Here is a 27238-nt window from a genome sequence, read left to right on the forward strand (position 1 = left end):
TTCTTTAGTTGCTGTTTTTTAAAAAAAAAATGTGCTTAATTTAGTTGACTATACTTTGAAGTAGCTATAGAAAAAATAATTTTACTGGAATTATATCATCATAATTTTTCAGAGTGACAGATTATGTAAATATAAGCACATTTGTCATACTTCTAAGTGGAAGAAACTCCCCTAGCAAGTCGTAAGTTAGATACCATAAGACTATAGCCACCCTCAAGTTATTATCTCTAAGACAAATAACAGATTGCACGATGTTTTACTGTGTGCCAAGAACTTTTCCAGTTAACATTTTCACTTGAAAAAATAGATCACATACTTGTAAAATCATACCCAGCATTGACTTCATAAGGCATGTGGCTTTAGAGTGCTTTTTACAATTATTAATTCTATTAGTCAACTAGCAGGAGGCTAATGCAATTGTCTTAGAAGACGCTCGGAAGACACAGAAGACATTTTGAGAGCTGATCTGTACATCTGCAAAACAAAGCAAAAAAAAAATTTTCCTTCCTAAATGATGTAAACATATTTTCACGTATCACACCTAAAATATATTAATATGCCGGCATCATAAGCTGCCTGAAAGATATAAAAGCATGAGCAGATCTTGAGCAAGATCCTCTCCCTCCCCTGGGTTTTAATAAAGCAGCAAGAGAAGGAGGAACATGATATAAAAGGTTACAGGACATAAGTCATTTTCATAATGAGAGGTGACAGCATGCTGGCAGTCCTCACAGCCCTCGGTCGCTCTCGGCGCCTCCTCTGCCTGGGCTCCCACTTTGGTGGCACTTAAGGAGCCCTTCAGCCCACCGCTGCACTGTGGGAGCCCCTTTCTGGGCTGGCCAAGGCGGGAGCCAGCTCCCTCAGCTTGCAGGGAGGTGTGGAGGGAGAGGCGCCAGCGGGAACCGGGGCTGCGCAAGGCGCTTGCCGGCCTGCTGGAGTTCCGGGTGGGCGTGGGCTTGGCGGGCCCCCCCCAACTCAGAGCAGCCGGCCGGCCCTGCTGCCCCGGGCAATGAGCGGCTTAGCACCCAGGCCAGCGGCTGCAGAGGGTGTACTGGGTACCCCAGCAGTGCCAACCCACCGGCACTGCGCTCGAATTCTCACCGGACCTTAGCTGCCTTCCCGCGGAGCAGGGCTCGGACCTGCAGCCCGCCATGCCTGAGCCTCCCACCCCCTCCATGGGCTCCTGTGCCGCCCGAGCCTCCCCGACGAGGGCCACCACCTGCTCCACAGCGCCCAGTCCCATCAACCACCCAAGGGCTGAGGAGTGTGAGCTCACGGCGCAGGACTGGCAGACAGCTCCACCTGCAGCTCCGGTGCAGGATCCACTGGGTGAAGCCGGCTGGGCTCCTGAGTCTGGTGGAGATGTGGAGAACCTTTATGTCTAGCTCAGGGATTGTAAACACACCAATCAGCACCCTGTGTCTAGCTCGAGGTTTGTGGATGCACCAATCAACACTCTGTGTCTGGCTGCTCTGGTGTGGCCTTGGAGAACCTTTGTGTCCATACTCTGTATCTAACTGATCTGACGGGGATGTGGAGAACTTTTATGTCTAGCTCAGGGATGGTAAACACACCATTCAGAGCCCTGTCAGAACAGACCACTCGGCTCTACCAATCAGCAGGACATGGATGGGGCCAGATAAGAGAATAAAAGCAGGCTGCCCCAGCCAGCAGTGGCAACCCGCTCGGGTCCCCTTCCACACTGTGGAAGCTTTGTTCTTTCCCTCTTAGCAATAAATCTTGCTACTGCTCACTCTTTGTGTCCACACTGCTTTTATGAGCTGTAACACTCACCGCGAAGGTCTGCAGCTTCACTCCTGAAGCCAGCGAGACCACGAGCCCACCGGCAGGAACGAGCAACTCCAGACACGCTGCCTTAAGAGCTGTAACACTCACTGCGAAGGTCTGCAGCTTCACTCCTGAGCCAGCGAGACCACGAACCCACCAGAAGGAAGAAACTCCGAACACATCCGAACATCAGAAGGAACAAACTCCGGACACGCCGCCTTTAGAACTGTAACACTCACCGAAAGGGTCCACGGCTTCATTCTTGAAGTCAGTGAGACCAAGAACCCACCAATTCCGGACACAATAACAGACTGTGATGTTGGTGAAATTATTTAACCTCTAAAACCCCTTCAACCCTAATGACCATAATACTTACCTACATTGGGTTGAGGGTAAAAGATCTTAATTTGTAACTACCAGCAAATGCTTTTATAGGGAAAATCTTCAAGCAATTAAAATATGTAATCACAACAATGAACATAGTCATTAGTTTTGGCAACTCTATTTTAAACTTTATCACCCTACTACATAGCAATATCCTTCATGCAGACTATCTTACCCCCGGAAAAGTTCAAAATGCCCGTTAGAGTAAGTCCACTATCAATTGCCATTTTAGATAATGGGCTAAAAGTGAAGTTGAGAAAGAGGAGGTAAAGAATTTAAAGGAGAACAGCAAAGCTGAAAATTGCTATTTTAAGTCCTCTATTTAATTGTGAGATTAAAAATTGACCTCTGGGGCTATGTAATAGTGAGTAGGCCTACATTTACATTATTCTCCACCTGAACAGCCCATATAATGAGAATGCGTATTATGTGCCAAGATATTTAGGCAGGTTAAAAATATATGTAGCTTTCCCAAAATCCTCTATTTGTATTAATTTTCATTGCTGAGATGTAAGACACTCCATCTGTAAAAATCATAAATTTCTACTCTTAACCATATTTCCTTCTAAATAAAACAAATCTAAATGCTTTGCTTTCTTAGAAAATTTGTTTACTTTTATAAAAATAGGAGTGCACTATTTCTGTTACCGTATAATTTAGACAGATTTATGCAGTAGAAATAATCAGCATTAGAGCTTAAAAATAATTCTAACTATTTTATCTCACTATTTAAAGTGCTTAAATACATAAGAAAAAAAATCTTCTGTAGAAGACTGATTGATATTCTCAAGAGGGCACCTTCACAGCAACAGGGATTTGAGTTTTCTATCATTACCTAGATACTGTAAATTAACCACTAGTGTTTTATATTTCATATATTATATATAAATATATACATGTATACATTTAATGACATATTCTTACTCCAACTAACCTTGCAATAGATAATCAAATAAATTATTCAACTAAAGAAATCAACTATCACAGTAATTTAAAAACAGAGCTTAGGTCACACATCAGCTCAACACAGGTGAACTAAAATTTATTTCCATTAGATAAGAAACTCTTTGAAGGTAAGAGGTGTAAATTCTATAAATTCTATATTCTTTATAGTATTTTGACCCTAAGCAAAGTAAAGAATCCAAACCTGAGTAAAAATGGTATGGAAATTGCATATCCAGTTTCTACACCTGATGTAAATCACCTGCTCGTGTGATCAAGTCCTTTTGCTTCTCTGAACCTCCATCTTTACCTGTACAATAAGGGAATTTGAATAAATTATTTCTAAAATTCCCCCACCTCTGTGACTCTACTATGGTTCCAGTTAATGGCACTTCAGTTTTACCTTTAAAAAGTTTGCCCAGTTGCACTGAAAGACTATAGAACAGTAAACCACCACCTACTAAGGGTGGTCTAAATACCACTGAAGCCTATCTTTGCCTCAATTTCTCACTTCCCCCAATATTCATTCATTCAGTAAATATATCCAACCTCAGTTATGTGCCAAACACACTAAGCAAGATGACTTTAATTTTATTATTTGTCATTAATTTAAGAAAGAAAGATATGTTTAAAAGGCAAAGAAAATGACTATAAGGAACTCCTCTTCTCAAGGAAAATTGACACTTCTGAGTATTTTTCCAAATATAATTTCATATACATATATGTGTGTGCATATATATGTACAGACACACACACATTACATTCTGAACAAGACTCTAAAAAAATCAGGAGGGCAAGATCCTGTAATTGGACCTCAGTTTCAAATCTTGTTGTGTATAATTTTTAATTATAAGTAACAGTCCTTATTTTCATAATATATAATGCCAGATGACATTTTCTTTTTGTTTTTCCAGCTTATAAAACTGTTAAACTGAAATCAAAGCTTAACACAAAAAGAAAAGTCATCATGGTCTTCGCCTTAAAAAATAAGTTTTCTTCCATGCTTGCTTGTATCATCAGCATAACAATACTGAGTTATTAATTACACATTTCATGTAGCTTTTATTTTTAAAAAAACTTTTAAAAGAGAGAAAAAATGTTTCTTTTGATCAAAAGTCCCCACAAAGAATTTAAAGAATTAAGCAAGTGATAGCAAAATAAAAGGAAGGTCAAATCTTGGGCCCAGAGCAAACTAGATAGCTTCCATATGAACAATGTATACAGTTCAGTTTTGAAAGAACATATGTGTTTGCTCATTGGTTTAGGGAAAAAAAAAAAAAAAAAAAAAAAAAACGCTTGAATCCTGTCTACGCCATATATACAGATCAAAATCAGATTGCTTAAGTGAACTATAAAATGCAAGAGAACATTGTTTATCCAATTCACAAACTCAAGAATCACTGAGGGAGTTTAGATGTTTTCTATTTCTTCAGATTCCAGGGCAATACTTCAATGGTAGATCGCTTTTTTTATAAACTGCTTCAAACTTCGTAAACTCAATGTCAGATCCTGTTCTTTCCTATCCATTTCTATTTAATTTGCTTTCTCTGAATTGACTGTTCCCAAATTTTTTAAAGGTATTTTTGAACATCTTAAATCTTGTTGAGTTTTAAATGTCATCACCTTCAAACAACTTCCACCAAATAAATCTCTTATTAATTCACATCAAACTAATCCAAAATGATCATTTCTATTAACATATGCTTCAGAGCACAAAAGCCCACTAATAGTCATCTGGACACTAGAACTAACCGAAAGCCCTCTGAGATAAAATGCACATTATTTAGATATCCTATTTCAAAGGTTTTGATGCTAGCCCAAACACATTTTATTAGGCTTTTATTTCATCTTGCTATGTTCTCTGGATTTTAAATATCTCATTTCAAATGCACTTGTCTAGGTAAAAGGAGACAGTATGGTAAGTAAGTAATAATGTCCTATTTGCCTAAGTGAATCTTCATATATCCAAATACATGTTAAAGAAAAAAATTCATTAACCATTGTACTTTTATAAGAAAATTACAAAACTTTTTTTTTTCAAAGACTTTAGGCTATAGTCATAATGACACTGTAGGACACATATATATATAAAAAAAGAATGCACCTATTTCACTAACTAGGGAAACTAAAACAGAGCAAGATACATCATGGAGCCTCAAAAGGCAAGGGGAATTGATTATTTTTCCTTTCATAACCGGTGAGAGGCAAATGTATTAAAATCCTTGATTTGAATAAGATCACAATTTCACTGTGCAAATTAAGAAATGTTACCATTTGTTTTCCTGCAGAAAAGTAGTTTTTCCTTTTGTTTTCCTCTCAAAACACACACACACACACACACAATTAAAATATCTGCAGTGACAACTGTTGATTCACATAGGCCAATCTGACTTTACATTTGCAGACGAGTCAGTTTCAACTTCATCCCTACTTCTCTGTTAAACTTAGACTATTTCAACTGGTCTCTGGGCAAAGAGCCAAGCACAGCACTTAAATTCAAAAAGAGTAGCTCATCGAAGAGTATAAATGTTTCTATTCATCTTGATGGTTATGATGTGAATTGACATTTTATTGTATGTAAATTAGATTTTCACTCATAACAAAAATAACGAGTGCTGTGCTTTGTAGGAATGCCTTTGACTATGTTCCCAGCATTTGGTGGAAACTATCATTGAATAGTAAAGGTAGTTTAATATTTTTATGTATTCATGTTGCTTTTTTCTGTTTTCCTACCTGTTAATCAATAGAAAAGAAAATCTCAATTATTAACTCAATCCACCAATATAACTAACAGCTTTCTTTGTTCTCCCTTAATAAATCTGTGCCAATCACAGCAAATCCATTTGGTAAACTGACACACATATACAGTATAGTGAATCTAATAGATGCTTACCATAAAGATAACATAGTGCAATTAGAATGCTCGCTGTCTTCACAGCACCAGTAAGCCAAGCATATTCAGTAACTTTTATTACTATTAGTAGTATTAAAAGTGCCAAATTTAATATAAGATTAAAACAGATGTTGTGAAGACATACTGAGAACTTATACCTGTAATGTACTCTGTACATGTGCATGTGCATGTGCATGTGTGTGTATCTCTAAAATGAAGGGAAGTAAGTTTGTGCCTTCATATGCAATAGTTCTTCCTCATGAAACTAGGAAATAACTCACAAAGCACTAGGCTCACCCCTACTCTACCACAGGGAGCAGTTTAAATGGCCTGCACCCATCTGAGAGCCAATGGACTAAGGACAACCGCAGACGTATCCAACAGATAACACAAACATTACAATGAACCAGCTAATCCATTCACAAAACAAAAGGGATTTAGAAATTTGGTACAAAATACAAAATTTGGTTTAGCTACCACCCTATTTAGTGCCAACTACTTATTTTAACCTAATTAGCGTCATTTTTCCCTCTGACAAAAACAAATTACACACACACACAGAGGAGTCATTTTCTCTCTTTTGTTAAGTATGGAGAAATATTCCAAAGAAAACTGATCTTAAAATATATATATACTTGAAAGCAACTTCTCATAATAAGATTAAATCACTTTTTCCTGACTTCTAGGATATGAAAAGCTTTATATATGGGCGAAAAAAGTAAACATATAATCCATTCATAATTTGAAGTTGGATAAGTAACAGGCTGCGAAAGCTTCAACTATAAGAATCTTTTTTGAAAAAATATTATGGTATTTCAGAACATTCTGCCATGCTCACCACAAGTTTAGCTAAGCTCTGCCTGGGATTTTAATATGGTAACTGTTTAAGCATAGATGACAAGAAACCCAAGACTTGTCTCTACACTCGTCCCATAATATTAGCTTCAAAAAAAGAAATGAAAGGAGATTCCTTGGTCAAATTAAGTTTAATGGAAACTGTATAATATATATCCCTCCCAGAGATCCACAATGTACACTACCGTTTACAGATCTAAGAAGTCCTAGGGATTGGAGAGGGTGACGTGTGTTCAATTTGGACTGAAATTTCCCAATCTCATTTGGCTTTATGTCACATAGTGCCATTTAGCCAACAAAACTAATGTTCTGCTGAACATTAGTGGGAAAGGCCACTCTAAGAAAGTAAGGGATAGCATTAGGAGATATACCTAATGCTAAATGACGAGTTAATGGGTGCAGCACACCAACATGGCACATGGATACATATGTAACAAACCTGCACATTGTGCACATGTACCCTAAAACTTAAAAGTAAAATAATAATAATAAAATTTTTAAAAAAAGAAAGTAATGTTCAACGAAGAAATTTAACCAAGATTTTAAAGCATGCGTAGTTAAGGAAAAAAAAAACAGTATTCCTTCATTAACTTGGCAAAAAAAGACTAAGATGTTTTGTTATGAAGTGGGCTGTTTTGAAGGATTTGTTTTTGTTTTTGTTTTTTGGTTTTTTTTTTTCCAGAAGAGCTATCTATGTTAAAAGGAGATTGAGGCGTATCATCATTGAAGATTTACAATCCAAATTTTTTTGAAAGAATGTGTAGTGGCAGAGCATTACAGATAGAACATTGGATTTTAAAAAGGGAACGGATAAAACACCTATGTACAATAAAATCCCATGTGTCCAAATTATACATTCATAAACATATGTGGATATAAACTCAATGTTATCTTTGAGCTAAATAGATTATACAGATATCACTGCATAAAGAAGCTCTATTTTTTCAACTATTGTTGCTAATGCTGTCCAGCTACTGTGATCAGTTTAAAACCTTATACGCTAAATTTGTCATTATTTTATAATAACTTAAATTTTATCTGATTAAAATTGAGCCAGGAACCAAGATATGGCAAAGGCTTTTAATTAAATATGGAATCTGGAAAGACCCAGGATTGCACTGAGGCATCTTCAGTTCATATAGTTACAATCGGTAGTTCTCAAATGCTTGCAGGTACCTCAGATCTATCCCACATGCTCCTCCCTGATTATTAATAAATCCTTTCTTCTCCACTCAGTCTGTGTCCCCAGATCCAGCTGTCCTAACAATGAAGGATAGAAAACCAATGTCTGGGGTCACAATCAGTAAACACATATCTATTACAGACCCTATCTCACCCTTGAAAATCCCAAGCAGATCCCATAGCTTTATGGGCTTTTGAATTTTGTTTTATCATTATTGCATTATTTTACCCCCCAAAGATTAAAACAAAAGATCAGAAAGAAAGAAAGAAAATAAAAACTAGATTAGGTAGATGTCAAAGTAAAACTGAAACAGGTAATTAATCTTAAATTAATTGTAAACACAAAGCCAGACAGAGTGGTGAGATTCAAGCCTGAGAGGATGACCACAAGTTCCTTCTGGACCCATCCCATACAGCCTCGATTTTACACATTCACATAGGAGAGGAAGAATAGTGATGTGATATACATGAGTAAGACTACAGAATTCGGCAGAAATTAGCTCACTTGTTAAGTATTTTGTATAGGCAATCTCATCAATCTTCACTTTCAAATTCAGTATAAACTTAAGAATCTATCTAAACATACACAGAGCCATACACACACACACACACCCCTTTAGAAAATATTTTCACCATCTGCACCCCAATTATCAGTTTCTCCATCAATCTTGTTGTGGACACCTATCATAACAGAGTAAGGGAAACACACAAATATAATTCCAGATTCAGGTGTTTTACAAATAGTTCTTTCAGAATTTAATTGAATGTTGAAAGAAACCAAAAGTCAGAGGTAGATTTTTTTAAGGCCTATGATCTTCAATGTTGATACATATTCTGACCTGATTTTTTAGCTAATAAAAAAAAATTTCATGTTCTTATTATATGAGCCAGGAACTGTGCCAAGAGTGCATTATCTCATTTGATTTTAATTTGGATGAACAATACTTTAAGTACTATTATCATTCACAGTTTACAGATAATGCAGCTAAGACAAGGAGAAGTTAAATCGCTTGTCTAGGCACAGACCTAGCATATGAACAAGTTGGGTCTGAAGGAATCTAAAGACCACTTGGTTTACCAATGCATTTCTCATAAACACTTTAACAACAGTTAACCAATGCAAAAGGTGATAACATTTTAAGAAACTTACAAGAGAACACAATCTACAAGAAGCCATGTTACAAAGGCTGCTATCAAACATATTTGTCTGCCTCTATAGTTATGTCAAGTGAATGAATATACAATCTTCCCAATATTCTCAGACTACCAGATTATCCTAGCTTTTGAATCTGCCTCATAATGCCTAACACATCACCAACATTAGCAAACTACATGTCTCTAAAATGGATTCACTTCTACAAAGCCCTCTACAATTTTCACAAGCAAAACTTAGTCTTCTCCAATGTCATGTGGCACCTTGTGCATATCTTCTCTCAAGGTACCTGCCACTTCACACGGAATTATGTGTTTATGTTTTAGGCTACCCCTCTAGACTGTGAAACTCTTCAAACCAGAAAATATATTATGATTTATATTATCATTGTTGTTAATTCAAAATATTAATAGCTATCCATTCATATATGATACTAATCAAAATATTGATATAAAATAATTCAATATATATAAATAGCTACATCTCATCAGTGATCGCAAGCTTTTTCCAGGTGCAACACATCTGAGGCTCATTTCCATCATTAGCACTGGCAGACTATGATGGGGTGACTATTGCAGAGGAATAAAGTATAACAGCATATTGGCACAAGGGACATGCAAGCTTTTAAAAAGCCAAGTGATACTAATATGCCCTTCCACACACTGACAGCCTATGACACAGCAGGCACTCGCTCTTATTGGATGGATGGATGGATGGATGGATGGATGGATGTTGACACACTTAGAAATTTCTATATATTGCTTTTGTCTTCAAGGAAAGTCTGAATCTCTTGATATTAAATAGGCTCAGGAAACTAACAGCTAGAAAAATGCTAAAGTTGTCTCAACAACATAATAACAAACCAAATCGAGACATCCAAGGAATCAAGGCATTAAAAATTTTCTTATTTCGGCTGAAAAAAGAATCAAATATCATAGCTCTAGATCCATGAGCACAGATCAAGAAATGTACAAGTCGTGAGAAATAAGAACTATTGAATTTATTTTTTAAAATGGTAAATCACAACCATGTTGGTTTGATTCAGATTCCATAAATGTCTGTATAACTTTACACATCAAAAATATCTGTAGACTGATTACACAGAGGAAAGTTCATTAAAAATTGGCACACTCTTTATATAGTTATAATTCTATAATAAGAGTACCATAATCAGTAAAATGAATCTGTATGTTTGTATATTTGGATGATTATGTATGTTTTATACATGAACATCATATGGTATGTAATAGGTTTATTAAATATATAATGTTTACTATAAATATATGCATTTATATATACATATGTTTTATTTACAAATTTTTCATTCTGTATTCTCCAACATTCCAAAATTCAAAATAAACTGTACAAGTAGCATAATACATAAAAAATAGTTTATCTTTTAAGAGAATAGCCTGGAACATAAAAAGAATACAGAAAAGCCTCAAACATCTGGATTAGACTCCAAGAAATTTAAAACATTCAGAAGGACACAAAACCAGAAGTTTAATTTTAAAATGCACGTACACACACAAACACACACACACACACACACACACACCAATTCTCACAGTATTACTTCCTGAATTTCTCAAACTGGAAACAAGCCAAATCTGTATCACCAGTAGAATAGATTTTTTAAAGTTGTGGTACATGATTATAAAATACAATACCTGTTCATACAACAGAATATTATGGTACAATACAAATGAACAAACTACATACAACATGAATGAATTTTACAAACATGATGCTGAATTTGACATGACAGACACAAACGAATACATGCTTTCAATGTATATGAACACGTGGAAAGTTCAAAAACAAGTAGATGTAAAGTGTTTAGCAGTCAGGAGAGTGACTGATTCCTGGAGGAGGAAGAAAGAGACCAGGAGGAGCACAAAGGAATTCTAGAGTACTGGCAATACTGTATTTCTTGACATGAGTGATAGTTACACAGGTGTATTTGTTTTGTAATAATTCATTGAGCTACAGACTTAAGATCTGTGCACTTTTCAGCTAAAGTTTAAGAGTGTATGTGCGACTTTTTCAGTGAAACAGCAGTTGCTCTGCAGAGAACATGGAGTAATACATTGAGGAGAAACCTTTGAGCTGCGATATTTTGATGAGCAAATCAAGCAGTCCAATAGAGTGGAATGGGTCACTGACACCTCAGGCTGAATTGTACAGGAGAAAGGGCCAGGATGTGTCCCAGCAGGCAAACAGGTGGTAAAAGAAGGAAGAGAAGAGAAATTGAAAAGAAAGCGTTCTGAACAAAAGGGATTTCAAAGGGTGAGGGGTTTGAAAAGAGAGATGAAGGGCAAAAACAAGAGCAGAAAGCAACAGACACCCTAACAGGGGTGAAGATAATCAGAGACAGGCAAACCGAAGAGAGAATAAGAACTCTGTATGTGATTCTGTTGCTGGTAGTGGTGGTGGAAGGACAAGCACAGACACACATCTGTAGATATTAAATGTTCCATGAGGATGCACTACCTTCATTATATGACAAAGACAAGCTATGTAAAGGTGGAAGAGAACTAATATTTCTTGAGTACTTATTATGACCAGCCATTTGCTTACTGGCTCACGTAATTTCCCGAGTTGGTTTTCACCAAAAGCCTGATAGTTATTTAGTAGTCCTATTTTACAAATGAGGAAACTGGAACTGAAAGGGGGTTAAGGTAACCTGCTTACCCAAGAAGACTTTAGGGAACAGATAAGCAAATAAAAAACTACTGTGGTTTTTTCAGAGGATTCACGTATCTAATATTCTGAATATTTTCATAAGGCTGAATAAATGCTGTGTTTACATGAAGTGTGTGCTAGATTCTACCTTCATCTAAGGTGGTTGCTGTAAATCTATGTAATACCAGTAGACCAAGGTATCCCATCTCACAAACAGAATAACGAGTGGTTTCTTATTTTGCATAAAAAAGATAAGTTAATAGGTAAAATGCCATCAGTTTTCAACTTTATACCTGGTTAATATTTTCTTAAGATTTTGGCTTCTAGTATCAAATGGCTTCTAATGTGTACTAGTAACTAACAACAACAAAAAAAAAGGCAGCACACAAATGTGTTAACAAGAAAACTTGAAAATCTTATTCCTTAAAACAATTTCATGTGGCATTTAGTCTTTGTTTTGTAGGTACACATAGATATAATACAATCACATTTTATTGCACATAATTTGCCCCATCTTTGTATGATATGGTAATTTAACACTATTCCATGGAGTTTCTCAGACAGAATCACAAAGTCCAAGACTACAGTCACCTTAACAAGCTTGAGAACTTTGGGTTTAAGCAAAGTAAGAATTAGTTGACTGATCCCCAATCTACGAATGCTTTACATGTTCTAGAAGTCAAAGCATAAATAATGCTTTACATGTTTTACTGTGCTCTACAGGAAATAAGCCTACACATGGAAAGAAAAGGATGGTTGTAAAAGAAGCAACATAATACCCAGGAAAAAGTAGCACTCTATAGGATTACTTAAAGTTAATCACATCCATTCGTCTTTTGAACTTTTTGCAAAACAGCATTTCATAGTAACAGTTTTACCTGATTATTTCAAAAGCAAATTACTACAGATTTCACCTAAACAGTACTGGTATCTGGTGGTATTACCACCATCTTCATACCTGCTAATGATACCTTGTTTATTGAGCCTGCAAACCAGGGTGCTATTCAGAAAACACAATACTGTTATTTAAATGACTTCGTAAAAGAGTTAACACATCATAAGAGTACCAAACAGTACTTTCAATCCTGTTGTAACATTAAGAATGCTTTGTTTTAATATCAAAATAGAACAAGTTATATTAAATGTGAGACATTATGGCAGTCATTAAGAAACAAAATTGCAGCCTACTAAGTGTTTACCATCTTCCTAGGTTTAAAAAAAAAAAAAAAAGATAAAAAGAAGAAAGACAGGTTGTTGTAGGTCCCAAAATATCCTGCCCTGGTTTACTGAAATAAAAGTGGAATTCTCCTTCATGAAGTCTCACCAATGTAGTCCAGATGAGCTAAAATAATAGATGAACCCTGGCAGGTAATGCGTGTAGTCCAGGGTATGAACAGTGAAAAAACCACATGAAATACTTTGGAGAGTGTTAACCAGTTAAAAGACAGCACTGTTCAAGAATATTTTCTGATGACCAGAATACTGCTTGAGAGATGACTGCTATAGTCTTTGATGCAATAAGTTAGAATGCAGTTAGTCCTGTCAAAAAGTCCTATACTTTATCCATTTGTGCATCTACCACTTCCCTTTCATGAAAACTCTGCAAGTAATTATCCAAACAAGCTGATATGAGAATTTTTTCTTCCCCAGAAACCAAGGTCAAAGATATTTGCTGGCATCAGCACTCATTTTGCACTAAATCCTATTTTTGGGCAAATATTACAAACTGACCAAGTGATATGATAACTGATGCTCCTAAGTCAAAACTCACATAACATTTATTCATTCAACATAGTTTTTGAGGGCCAACTACCTGTCAGGCATTGAGTAAAGTGTTGAGTAAGGTGCTGAGGATACAACCGTGAACAAGGCAGAGAAGAAGCTTACCCTGAGTGAGCTTATAGTCTACCTTGAGAAAAGAAATAAATAAACAAGGAAGAGCAGTGACTGATCCCAGTTTGCTATAACAACAAGGGGTTATGGGGGTAAAAAGGAAGAACACAAACAAGGATAGCAAAAACTGGCCAGGTGAAAAGAGAGGATTGAGTGATTCCAACAGAAGAAATGGCAGAAGACCTGGGAAAGGCCTGGATGAAGAGAGAATGTGGCTTCTTAAGGGAACTGAGACAAGGTCAGTGGTATTAGCAATTTCTGTGGTGCTTGGTTAAATTTTTCAACTCCAGGAAATAAAAGATTAATACATAAATATTGTAGAAAATTTGTTTTCCTGAAAATATTAGATAATAATATATCATATGTATTGACAAAAGTTTACATCAAGTTTTCATACATAATGTTTACTACTGGATTACGTATAGTTTTCCTACATAATTATGTCAAGTAAAAAAGCATTACTGAAACGACATAAATTTTTTATTTAAAATATTGTCTGATTTTGATGCATTTTTTCATTTTCTGATAAGATAATGCCAATCATCCTTTTTTTTATCATCAGGAATTAAATATAACCCTGTAAATATAATCATTATATTCTATATATTACATATTAATGTATATGTACATACATATAATTTATTTTAAATTGATCTCTTCCTAAAAGCTTAATAGTCTGGCTATGAAGCACAAGATGACACATTTAATTTCCAATAGGTTTCCCGTTTACTGCGCCACAGATGCAGAGGCATTGATGGTTTTAAAATCACTCTTGTCCATCAGGCTGGAAAATAAAGTACCAATGCAATACCAAATGTCATACATACATTCTTCTTATGGGCAAGGGCATTTCAGACTTCTAAAATTTCCAATCAATTAATTTATTCATATATTATGTATTTATTGGGCATATAATATGTTTAAATTTGAAGAGAAAATTATTGCTCTCTAAGAAGCAATAATCTACCTTTGTTAAAGAAACAAGGCTCACATTAAACATTTCAGTAATAATACAGGATGAGGCATGATTTTGCACCAAAATGAGCAGTGTAAACAGTAAATTCCCTGGAAAGTAATCAGTTAAGTACTAGGCTGGGCGTGGTGACTCACGCCTGTAACCCCAACACTTTGGGAGCCCGAGGCAGGAGGATAGCTTGAGGCCAGGAGTTCAAGACCAGCCTGGCCAACATGGTGAAACCCTGTCTCTACTAAAAATACAAAAATTAGCTGGGTGTGGTGGCAGGTGCCTGTAATCTCAGCTACTTGGGAGCCTGAGGCAGGAGAATCGCTTGAACCTGGGAGGTGGGGGTTGCAGTGAGCCGAGACTGCACCACCACACTCCAGCCTGGGCAACAGAGTGAGACTCTGTCTAAAAAAAAAAAAAAAAAAAAAGTAATCAGTAAGTACTAAATGTTTGCTATCTTTTATTAACATTTCTATTATTTCTTTCATTCATAATAAAATAACCAATGTGGTCAATGGCAGAGGAAACAGTTAACAGAGATGAGAGTGAAGATTATCCTGAGAGAGAAATAAGAATTGCACAGCTACAGGGGACAGAAAAGGGGATTCCAGCAAACAGGAGTAAGAGAAACAAACGGTTGCTAACAATATTAATATATGTCAAGAAACAGAGAAGAATCTAGGTTTAAAACAAATGGCTCACATGGAAGACGTGGTTGCCAAGGTTAATAAGACAGAATCTTGAATCCCAGTTGATGAGGCTGGACTACTTGGAGAAAGCAGGAAGCCACTTGAAGTTTCTAAAAAGAAGAGATTAGGAAAACTAAACTAGATGTGGTGTGACGTGTAGACTGAAGAAGGGAAAGGTAGAAAATGAAGAAAAGTGATAGGTTTCAAAACAAGTCTTCAACGCTGATCATAAAAGGAAGTGGAATTTTTAAAACCTCAGAAATATCGCACAGGTTCAGATAAAAAGATGGGGTGACTGGTATACATTAATGGAGACATTAATGATACTGGATTTTTCCAGAATTTATGTGCTATGATCATCTTTATATAGCTATATTGGAGTTATGACTATCAATATTTTATTTATCTGTTACACTGTTTGTATTCTTGCCTGGACAATGTTCTTTTGTTGTCATTCATATTGATATTATCACACCTTAGTACAGTATCCCATAAATGAGTAGGTGCTGCTTAATAAATATTTGCTGCATGAACTTACTGAAGTTATTCATGTTTACTGAACAAGCTTCATGAAACTTATTGAAAAGACAAAAATAGAGCTGATCAACTCACTAACTTAGCTCTTGACACCCATCTGTTTGTTTCCATTGACTGCCTGACTGTACTTAGTGTTTTATTCTAGCCCTGTTTATCCTGATCCATTATAATTCTTAAGTTCTTATACCTGTAGCATTTTATCAGGTTTTCTAAATTATTTAAGAACATAAATTTAGGTTTTCCACAATGAGCCAGATTTTCCCAGTTCCACTGGGAGCTTTCCCAGAACTTGGTCAAAACTCAATGATGATCCCCACTAGTACATCCATGTAAATCAGTAGTTAAAATAAGGGCCAGGAAGGCTTCAACGCAACACACCTCTTTATTTCAAGTCAGATCTATAAAAACGGAGACTTGACAGACCTCAGATTTAGGTGCTAAAGGTTAATCTAAAATTCCATTTTACACCAAAACTCCCCGGTAATCACTCAAGTCTCCCAATGACTCGCCATCCAGACGGAGTTTGTTTTTGAAGTAGGAACGCTGTAAAGTCAGGGTACTTTTCCACAGAGGTTAGTAATCTTTGTGTCCATTCCAAAACTCCTTTAAGACTCTGCAGTGGAGAGCCCAAAGACATAAGTGCAATGAATAAAATAGGTTGATTTGTGAATTTGTGTTAAGGTCATGAAAGTACTTTTAGGCACAAGCCAACACTGCCTTTAAGGCCCCAAAAATTGACATTGTTCTCAAGTGTGAGGTAACAGACCTCACAAAAAAGCTGTGGGCAGAGATATCCTTGTAGCTCCAAAAGCAAATCCAGGCAAACTACCCCTTTGCCAAAGCTGGACAGGATACAGACATAAATATACACACTTACACACACAGTTTTACACATACACTCAGGAAAGACACAGATTCAAAGGATTATGCAAGCACATTAACCAAAACCAATAGTGGTTTTGGCCGGGTTTTTACCCTCTTCTTTGAGCTTACTCACATCTTTACTTTCTTAATTCCCACAATATATAATATATATAACTGGCCTATTTTACAAAGTTGTTTTTAAGGGAATAAACAGAAAAGAGAGTACAAATTAAATGAATAAGATAATGTATACTAAAATAGATTGTAAATGCAATGTGCTATAATTTCTTGTATTCCTCCTATCCTTCCCCCATTAGACTATAAACTGCTAACAGGTAGCACACACAGTGGCCACTCTATATATAGTGAATGAAGATGCCAGCATCCATTGGGAGAAAGAGATACTTTCTGCACAGATAAATTCAATCACTATATGATTTTATTTATTTATTTATTTCTGAAACAGGGTCTTGCTCTGTTGTCCCAGCTAGAGTGCAGTGGCATGACCATGGCTCATTGCAGCCTTGACCTTCCAGACTCAAGCAATTCTCCTGCTTCAGCCTCCCAAGTATCTGGGATGACAGGCATGTACTACCATTCTGGGTTAATTGAATTTTATATATTTTTGTAGAGATGAGGTCTCCCTGTGTTGCATAGGCTGGTCTCGAGCTCCTAGGCTCAAGCCATCTTGCCACCTTGGCCTTCCAGAGTGCTGGGATTACAGGCGTAAGCCACAATGTCCAACAGTCAATCATTATATGATTACAAAATGCAGGCAGCCAAACAATTTTGGGTGGAAGGATAAAAGCAAATTGACCAGATTTCCCTTGTTTTCACTTTTCAAAATCATTGACTCCTATGCTTTAAGATCAATGTTTCTCTTAAACAGCTTGTACACTAAAAATATACTATAAATCAAATAATGGCCGGGTGTGGTGGTTCACGCCTGTAATCCCAGCACTTTGGAAGGCCAAGTCGGTGGACCACTTGAGTCCAGGAGTTGGAGACCAGCCTGGGTGACATGGTGAAACCCAATCTCTACAAAAAGGAAATTAGCCAGGGGTGGTAGCACATGCCTGTAGTTCCAGGTACTCCAGAGGCTGAGGCACGAGGATGCTTGAGCTTGGGAGGCAGAGGTTGCAGGCAGCTGAGATCGTGCCACTGCACTCCAGCTTGGGCAACAGAGTGAGACCCCATCTCAAAAATAAATAAATAAATAAATAAATAAAAAGTCAAATACTGGTAGTGGAATGTCGGTCACCTGCCTATGTCACTTCATGAGGTAAACACTTGATATAAGACTAATGTCTCTTGTGACAAGCTGAGAGACCTTAACTTCCTAAAGTAGTCAATACACCGTAGTAGTTACATATATTATTGACAGTATAGTAAATGTACAGTATGTTACAGTATTAGCAACCCATACTTTCACAGTATCAAAACACCTTAATTCCATAATCTGCATCCAGAGAAAGTCTTAAGAAAGATTAAAACACAATTTAAGCATCAACTTTATACTTGATAATTTCAAAAGTTTCCAAGAAAAAATAAATTCTCTATAAAAGGCACTTTGCAGAAATTCCTCATGATGGATTATTAATTTTATGTGCCTCTTTCTACCTGAACCTGGTTTCTCCTAATATCCATCTATATGTTAATTGGTAAAACAGACACAGGTTCATTATGGGAATGATAAAACAATATCCTCTGAATTTGATAATGATTATCTTTTCTTTCACGATGGAAAACACGCATTTCCTTAAATCACTGAAGGAAATAATATCCTCTCCCTATTCCACAATGCCTCCCCCTGCCTGCCTTTAGGAATCTTTGCAACGACAAAACGATGAGCATGGAGTTTTAAGCTTTTAAAAGACACAGGTCTGCTGTTCAAAACTGTTACCTGTCAGTGTTGTTCGTGTTCACAGGAATAAGTAAATCATAGTACTAATATGAACATGCATAAAACAGCAGGTCTTTGGGAAAAACCCTGGAAATGAATTGCTGGTAACTAACACACCTACAGTACCAATGCCTGTATCCAGTATGTGTTCCAAAGGACTGAAAGCAATACAACTTTACCTAATTTTCTCAACTCCTAACGTATCCATAAGTGTTGAAGGACGTAGTCTACGTTCAAATCAGGAGAGGCTCTCGGTTAGAGGTAAACTCACGTATTGAAAATGGCGGGCGCCAGTAGTCCCAGCTACTCGGAGAGGCTGAGGCAGGAGAATGGCGTGAACCCGGGAGGCGGAGCTTACAGTGAGCCGAGATTGCGCACCACTGCACTCCAGCCTGGGCGACAGAGCGAGACTCCGTCTCGAGAAAAAAAAAAAAAAAAAAAAAAAAAAAGAAAACTAAGTTTTGGATAATTACAGTTCAAGATGTAACACTCTCATTTATACCCACTCTCCCTTATATAACAGGTAAGCCTCTGAGGTTCAGAGTCTGACAATGGAACTTCTACATTTATTCAGGTATTTAGGAGCCAGCATGTCAGAAGCAATTCAATTGCTTAAACCTGATTGGGGGTGGGGAGGTGTTGCAGGGAACAGTCTGGATTCATATGTATCTGGTTTTCTGTTTTGGAATATAACTTAAAATATTTTTGAAGAAATATGGTAAAGTGATTATCCGTCTGGAACTAGATACACCGACACTGTCACATTAACTCACAGCTTGTTAAATACTGTGCAATCTTTCTATAACATTCTTTGTTATGAGACTAGAATCAGCATATGGGAATTGCTCTTTTCCTGCTAAACTGAAGTCATTACTAACTACTCATCTGTGACATGTACTCTTTCTTGTAACCAGGGATTTTAGCTTCACAAAATTTAGAAACTGCCGCATTGTTTCTTGGCATTGCTTTCACATGTGACATCATTTAAATTTTGGAATATTCCGTTTTAGGAAATACACTAGTGGGTGCCAGGTTAAAGATGACTGCCCAAAAAGGGGCAGCAGGGTCTCCGTAGGGAACAACCACAGATTATTCTTTCAACCTATACCATCCCACGCCTTTCACCAGAGGCATACTGAATTACAATGAGCTCAATAAATACATTTCAAAAATGGGTTATCAAATTACCAGCCTATAGCAATGGCTTCCAGTCACTGAAGACCTATATTGAAAAACAACTGTGATATATGGAAATGAAAACTCCATTTTCATTTGGGAGGCCAGGGCAGGTGGATCACCTGAGGTCAGGAGTTCGAGATCACCCTGGCCAACATGGTGAAACCCCATCTACTAAAAGTACAAAAAATTAGCTGAGCATGGTGGCACATGCCTGTAGTCTCAGCTACTCGGGAGGTTAAGGCAGGAGAATCACTTGAATCTGGGAGGCGGAGGTTGCAATGAGCCAAGATTGCACCACTGCACTCCAGCCTGAACGACAGAATGAGACTCCGTCTCGAAAACAGAACAAAACAAAACAAAACTCCATTTTCAGTTTTCCTAATTTCCAAAGTCTAAAATACATGTGTAATCCCAGCACTTTGGGAGACTGAGACGAAAAGAATTCCTTGAGGCCAGGAGTTCAGGACCAGCCTGGAAAATATAGCAAGACTCCGTCTTTACAAAAAATTAGAAAATTAGCAAAGGCATGATGGCTTGTGCCTGTAGTCCCAGCTATTTAGGAGGCTGAGGCTGGAAGAGCCCTTGTGCCCAAGAGTTCAAGGCTACGGTGAGCTATGATCACACCACAGCACACCAGCCTGGGCAACACAGCAAGACCCTATCTCAAAAAAAAAAAAAGAAAAGAAAACATATATATATATACACAAACACACATTCAAGACACTATATACATACATAATAGTCATATATATGATATGAATACAAACAGAAACATACAGATGGACCTACTGACTCCTTTATTGCTGAGCAAAAAAAAATAGAGAACTGTGTTTAAATGACAAAGATGACAGAAAATTAGTATCATTCACAGCCTTTGAAAGTCTTATTTTGGAAATTTTTGTATGATTTCTAGGACTTCTTCCATTATTTAAAAACTTACATAACCAAAAGAGTAATTCTAATCATCTCATCAATACACTCTGTAAGCCTCCAATTATGAAACTTGTGAATTTTATAATCCAAATACAATTAAATAGCAGCAACTGCCAACAAAAATTTAAAATTGGTACTCTCAATTAGGGACACCTTTTCTATCAAATAAAAAATAACTCCAAAGGTGCATGGTAATTTCTCCTAGAAAATATGAATGACTGTGTCAGTGTTTAAAAAAATGCTTTGATAACCTAACCCCAGCAAAAACACTGGTAATTTGAATCATTTTTATTATTCCCCAAAAAGACATACTTGATTAATGTTTTTATCTCTGATAATAAAAGCATGCTTACTTTGTGAAAAAAAAAATATATATACATATACAGGCACACCTCAGAGATACTACAGATTCAGTTCCAGACTACTACAATGAAGTGAATATTACAATAAAGCAAGTCACACGAATATTTTGGTTTCCCAGTGCATATAAAAGCTGCATTTACATTATACAATGGTCTATTAAGTGAGCAATAGTATTATGGTTAAAAAGTACACTTAGTTAAAAACATTCTTTATTACTAAAAAATACTAACAATCACCTCAGTCTTGAGCACTTTGTAATCTTTTTGCTGGTCTTGCCTCATTGTTGATGGCTGCTCAGTGGAGGTCTTTGCTGAAGCTGGGGGTGTCTATGGCAATTTCTTAAAATAAGGCAACAATGAAGCTTCTCACATCAACAGACTCTTCTTTTCATGAATGATTTGTTTGTAGCATGCAATGGCATTTGATAGCATTTTACCCACGGTAGAACTTCTTTCAAAATTGGAGTCAATCATCTCCAACATTAATGCTGCTTTATCAACTAAGTTGATGGAATATTCTAAATCCTTTGTCATTTCAACAACGTTCACAGCATCTCCACCGGGAATAGCTTCCATCTCAAGAAACCACTTTCTTTTCTTATCTTTAAGAAAAAGCAACACCTCATCCATTCCAGTTTTATCAGGAGATTGCAGCAATTCAGTCATATCTTCAGGCTCCACTTCTAATTATAGTTCTCGTGCTACTTCTACCACATCTGCACTTACTTCCTCCACTAAAGTCTTGAAGCCTTCCAAGTCATCCATGAGAGCTGGAATCAACTTCTTTCAAACTTCTGCTAATGTTGATGTTTTGACATCCTCCCATGAATCATGAATGTTCTTAATGGTATCTCGAATGATATATCCTTTCCAGAAGGTTTTCAACTCACTTTGTCCAGATCCACCAGAGGAATCACTATGGCAAGTATAGCTTTATGAAATGTATGTCTTAAATAATGACTTGAATTTTGAAATTTCTCCTTGATCCAAGGACTGCAGAAAGGATGTTGTGTTAGCAGGAATTAACATAACATTCATCTCTTTGTACATCTCCATCAGAGCTTCTGGGGTGACTGCGTGCATTGTCAGTGAGCAGTAATACTTTTAAAGGAATCTTTTTCCAAGTAGTAGGTCTCAACAGTGCACTTCAAATATTCAGTAAACCATACTGTAAACAAATGTGCTATCCTTCAGGCTTTGCTCTTCCTTTTATAGAGCACAGCTCCACAGAGTAGATTTAGCATAATTATTAAGAGTCCCAGAATCTTTGGAATGCTAAATGAGCAATGGATTCTACTTCAAGTCATCAGCTGCATTAGCCCCTAACTAGTCAGCCTGTCCTTTGTTTTCATTCCAGGCATTGGCTATTCCCTTCTAGCTATGAAACCCCTAGATGGCATCTTCTTTCAACAGAAAGCTGTTTTGTCTCCACTGAAAATCTGTTGTTTAGTGTAGCCACTTTCATCATTGATCTTAACTAGATCTTCTGGATAATGTGCTGCAGCTTCTTCACCATCACTTGCTGCTTCACCTTGTACTTTTATGTTATGGATATGACATATCTCTTTAAAACCTATGAACCAACCTCTGCTAGCTTCAAACTTTTCTTCTGCAACTTCTTTATCTCTCTCAGCTTTCACTGAATCAAACAGAGGGCCTTGCTCTGGATTAGGCTGTGCCCTAAGGGAATGTCGTGGCTGGCTTGATCTTCTACCCAACCACTAAAACTTTCTCCATATCAGCAATAAGGCTGTTTTTGCTTTCTTATCATGTGTGTGTTCAACAGAGTGGCACTTTTAATTTCCTTCAAGCACTTTTCCTTTGCATTCACAACCTGGCCATGTGGCACAAGAGGCCTAGTTTTTGGCTTCTCTCTTTTTCAGCATGCCTTCCTCACTAAGCTTAATCATTTCTAGCTTTCGATTTAAAGTGAGAGACATGAAACCCTTCTTTTCACTTTAACACTTAGAGGCCATTGTAGGGTTATTAGTAGGTTGAATTTCAAAATCATTGTGTCTCAGGGAATAGAGAGGACCAACGAGCGCCAGAGAGACAAGGGAACAGCCAGACAGTGGAGCACTCAAAACAAACACATTTATCAATTAAGTTCGCCATCTTACATGGGCACCATTCATGGTTCCCCAAAACAATTACAATAGTGACATCAAAGATCACAGACCACCATATCAGATATAATATAATAACAATGAAAAGGTCTGAAATATAGCAGGAATTTTCCAAATGTGACAAAGAGACATAAGGTAAACACATATTTTTGGAAAAAATGGTGCTGATAGTTTTGCTTGACACAGGGTTGCCACAAATCTTTGTTTATAAAAAAGGTAACATCTGTGGAGTGTAATAAATGAAAGTGCAATAAAACGAGGTAATTACGTATATATACACACACATACATACATACACACAATTAGCTTGAAATTTAGGATATGTGGTTATAACTCAGAATCACTCTGCTATAGAGTACACCCTACAGTGGCTATGGAATCACACAACTTCTATTTATTATTCTCCTGCTGAAAAACAGGGTGATCTCAGTAACAACAAACCATTTTTATTAACGAAGTGCTTATGATCATGTAGGATAGATCCCACATAATCAAAATAAAACTTCTAAAATATCCAGTGAGAACCACAAAACATTATCTCTAAAATACTACCCCTCAAGAAAGGTTCTGCTGTATTCAAAATTAAAACAACCTACTGAAAAATAAGACAATCATTAACTTTGAAGAGGATTTGTGTGCTCATTTTGAGGATGAGGAAAGAATTTCATGAAATTAATGCAAAAAAGTTACTACAAGAGGAAATCCCTGGCTATCAAAAAGTCATATTTTTTAAATCATGTATTAAAATTAGGTACTAATACAAATATTTAAAAAATGATGGCACATGTCATTAAAGGTCCAAAGAACAAGGCAAAGATGTACAATGTGAAAAAACAATGCAACAATACTTCTTGCAAGTTTTTTCAATTTAGACCTTGAACTCGGCACTATTGAATACTAAAGCTTATAGAACTGAAATTCAAACATAACAGAGCTTTTGAATTTAAGGCATGTATTCTACCAAGGGATGACACTGAGCTAGCCTTTTGGGATAATATAATGCCACTCTTTCTACAATAGCTGACGGCTAGAATGCTCAGTTCCTGTCCGTAAATATCCTAAATATAATTGTTAAAATTAAAAATAAAATAAGGGCTTAGAAATACTATTTTGAATAGTCTAAGCACTCCCATAGTTAATGATATACAGAAATTACAAAGATTAGAAACAGAACAATCATTATCGTTATTTATAGAAATAAATATTCAGTCGTTTGACATTCACCAAACCTGTTTTACATGTTTTATCTAAACTGATTCTTCCCCCAAAACCTGTGCCCAGGTACTACTACTCACAGCCTATTGGTGAGAAGACTGCATTCTAGAGAAATTACAGAATTACTTTAAGACTGGTTTTACTCCAACAGAGCCACATCACAAAAAGGAAAACATAGCTACAACCTATGGGACTTCTAACCATAGCTGGACAGAAGTCTATTCCAGACAATCACGTGTCCCAAAAGTCACTATGATGACTGAACTTTCTTTTAATTTGTATTGTGCATATCTGGAGAACAAATAAACTTGAAAAGAGGTCAAAGTGCTCAAATTATAGAAAAATGCAAAATAAAACAAAAAGTTTAGAAAATACTGTGATCCACATTTATGACAACTGAAGTAGTAAGTATGCCCCCCATACTCTAGGACTGGCTCCTCCAGCCATAAGAAAAATATATGGTGGATCTAAAGTCTTTATAATTTGAATAATAAAGCCAGTGTTTCTGGTGCTGTGCTTTCAGTACCTTTGTTCTAATAAGGTAATTATTTAGCTAAGACGTTTGACGGCAAACTGTAGTTATTAATAATTGGTTTAGTATTATTTTTATCATAAGGTCATGGTTTTCTCTTAAACATATTACTTTAAAAAGAGTTGCTGTGCTAAATCATATATTAAAGGGACAACTTTTTTGTGATAAAACGTCTCTAGTTTTAAATACTGTAACTTATGAAATCAACTCGTTATCAACTGAAAAATTCTCCCCTACAGAAAGCAATACTAGAAGTTGAAGTGTTACAAATTAAAAAGAAGGACCTAAACTTCCTTATTTTTTTTATTTATTTTAAAATTAATGAAGAAATCAAGAGATAAATCCTGTCACCTACAAGTTAAAATGGCCACCTCACATCCAGTCATATATCAACTATTTTCTTTACCTCGTATTAGGCACACTGGAAATCTCAAGGCAAAAATGAAGCGGTTGGATACAAATTATATGAATCGATATAGCTCAGTCATTGCAAAATATCTCTTGTGGAAAAATTTCAGAACAGCTCTACTAAAAATACTAATTTTCATGATATGGCCTTACTAATATGGACTTCTAGAAAAGGAAATTAATACAGAGGGTGTAAAAAGCATGCCCTTAACAAGAATTAATTTAAAAATAAGCTTGATGATGTAAAGAAGGCAAAAACTTGATAGGGATCCACGTATAGCAACTGTCTTAAAGTTCATAATTTAAGAAAAATATAAAGGCCTCAGTTCCCAGAATGCTAAAAATATAGTAGCCTTACATACATATATAGCCTTAGCCACTCCAAAAAGCTTCATGTGCTTTTGAAACTATTACATTATAAGGTAAATTTTGATTAAATATGACTTTTAGTTTCTGATTGAGAATGCATGAGACACACACTTCCATCTACTCAAGAATGTTAGTGTAAGTAAATATACTTCAAAATATCAGAAACACTTTAAGCAGCTCCTTTGAAACACTATATGAGAAAGTACACGACTAATTTAAAGACTAATAATACATTTTCATTAATAAAATCTAGTACTTTATCACAATTTTAGTTATCTCAATAAAAAATGGGCAATTTTGTTATATTCATTTGAGATTTTTTTTCAGATTGTCCTTCTTTGCCTTATTCCTGGACTCATTAATAACCTATGCCACCATTTTAAATTTTTTTTATTTACATTAGTGCTTAATTTTAATATGTGACCAAAAAAAAACCATGACTTTTTGATAGCCAGAGATTTCCTCCCATAGTAAGGAACTCTATTTTTTGCATTAATCTCATGCCTCTTACAGGTTGCCCAATGATCACAGGTGAATAAGATTTAAGGATGAGTAGCTACTGATGAACCCAATTTGGGATCTGGCAAGAGGAAATCAGAGCGTCAAATCAAGGAGGGGCGGCAGCAAAGAGGAAGCAAAAGAGAAGACAAGAGGGAAGAGAGTTTATGGAGAGAGGAAGCCAAGTTGGGAAGTGGGGAGAAGGGCAGGCTGGCCAGGGGATGCGACGCGACAGGGCAGAGGGAGTGGGGAGAAGCGGGCAGGAGGCGGCCTCCACGCAGCTGGCAGGGCAGGCAGCGCTGGGAGAGGGAGGAGGAGAGGGAGGCTGCAGGCACCGCGCAGCAGCCGAGGATGAGCGAGGTAACCGGAGGGAACGGGCGCTCACAACTGCTTCCGCAGGACTTCCTGCGATAACACGCCCACAGCCCGGGCGCCGAGCACGCGTGGTGGCGGCCGCAGGCCCGGGGCTCCTGCGAGAGCGAACGCCAGCGACACACACGCAGCTCCTGTCGTGTCGCCGCTGCCGCCTAGGCAGGGCCGCAGTCAGCAGCCTCCTTCCCAGACTCAGCCAGCTCACTCTCACCGTAGCTGCTCCAGAATCCGTGAAAAGAAAATGGAATGCTATTTCTGTTCCTGATCTGCTGTTCTAATTCTTTTTTTCTTCTTAAAAACAAAAGGAAAAATTTTTTAAAAGAAAATGTCCTTTATTATTATTATTATTATTTTATTTCTCTGGCTACACTATCCACTAAAGCACACTGAGTCTTTAAAGCTCTTTCATAAAATATAAATTACTTAAAAATCTAACAGACACGCTGGATAATAACTGATGAAAGTACTTTTTTAAGTCTAACCCAAACCACGTTTTTTTTGTTTTTTTGTGT

General features: G+C 36.7%; 1 protein-coding gene across 9 annotated transcripts in view; it reads right to left on the reverse strand.

Annotated features, from left to right (window-relative positions):
- TRPS1 (transcriptional repressor GATA binding 1) overlaps window positions 1-27238 on the reverse strand; it is a 261204-nt gene that overhangs the window by 213792 nt on the left and 20174 nt on the right. For 3 of the 9 annotated variants that reach the window (XM_055287090.2, XM_063643513.1, XM_063643514.1), the window contains exon 2: window positions 317-474. The exons of 2 other annotated variants lie outside the window; for them this stretch is intronic. In XM_055287090.2, coding sequence (XP_055143065.1) covers window positions 317-353 — 37 coding nt within the window. In that variant the 5' untranslated portion in view covers window positions 354-474. Of the gene's footprint in view, window positions 1-316; window positions 475-18911; window positions 19154-27238 lie in introns of those variants that run through there. 4 more of the 9 variants (XM_063643511.1, XM_063643512.1, XM_055287091.2 and 1 more) reach the window with 4 other exon arrangements.

This window comes from Symphalangus syndactylus, chromosome 7 (assembly GCF_028878055.3).
Source record: "Symphalangus syndactylus isolate Jambi chromosome 7, NHGRI_mSymSyn1-v2.1_pri, whole genome shotgun sequence".
NCBI classification, from domain to species: Eukaryota; Metazoa; Chordata; class Mammalia; order Primates; family Hylobatidae; genus Symphalangus; species Symphalangus syndactylus.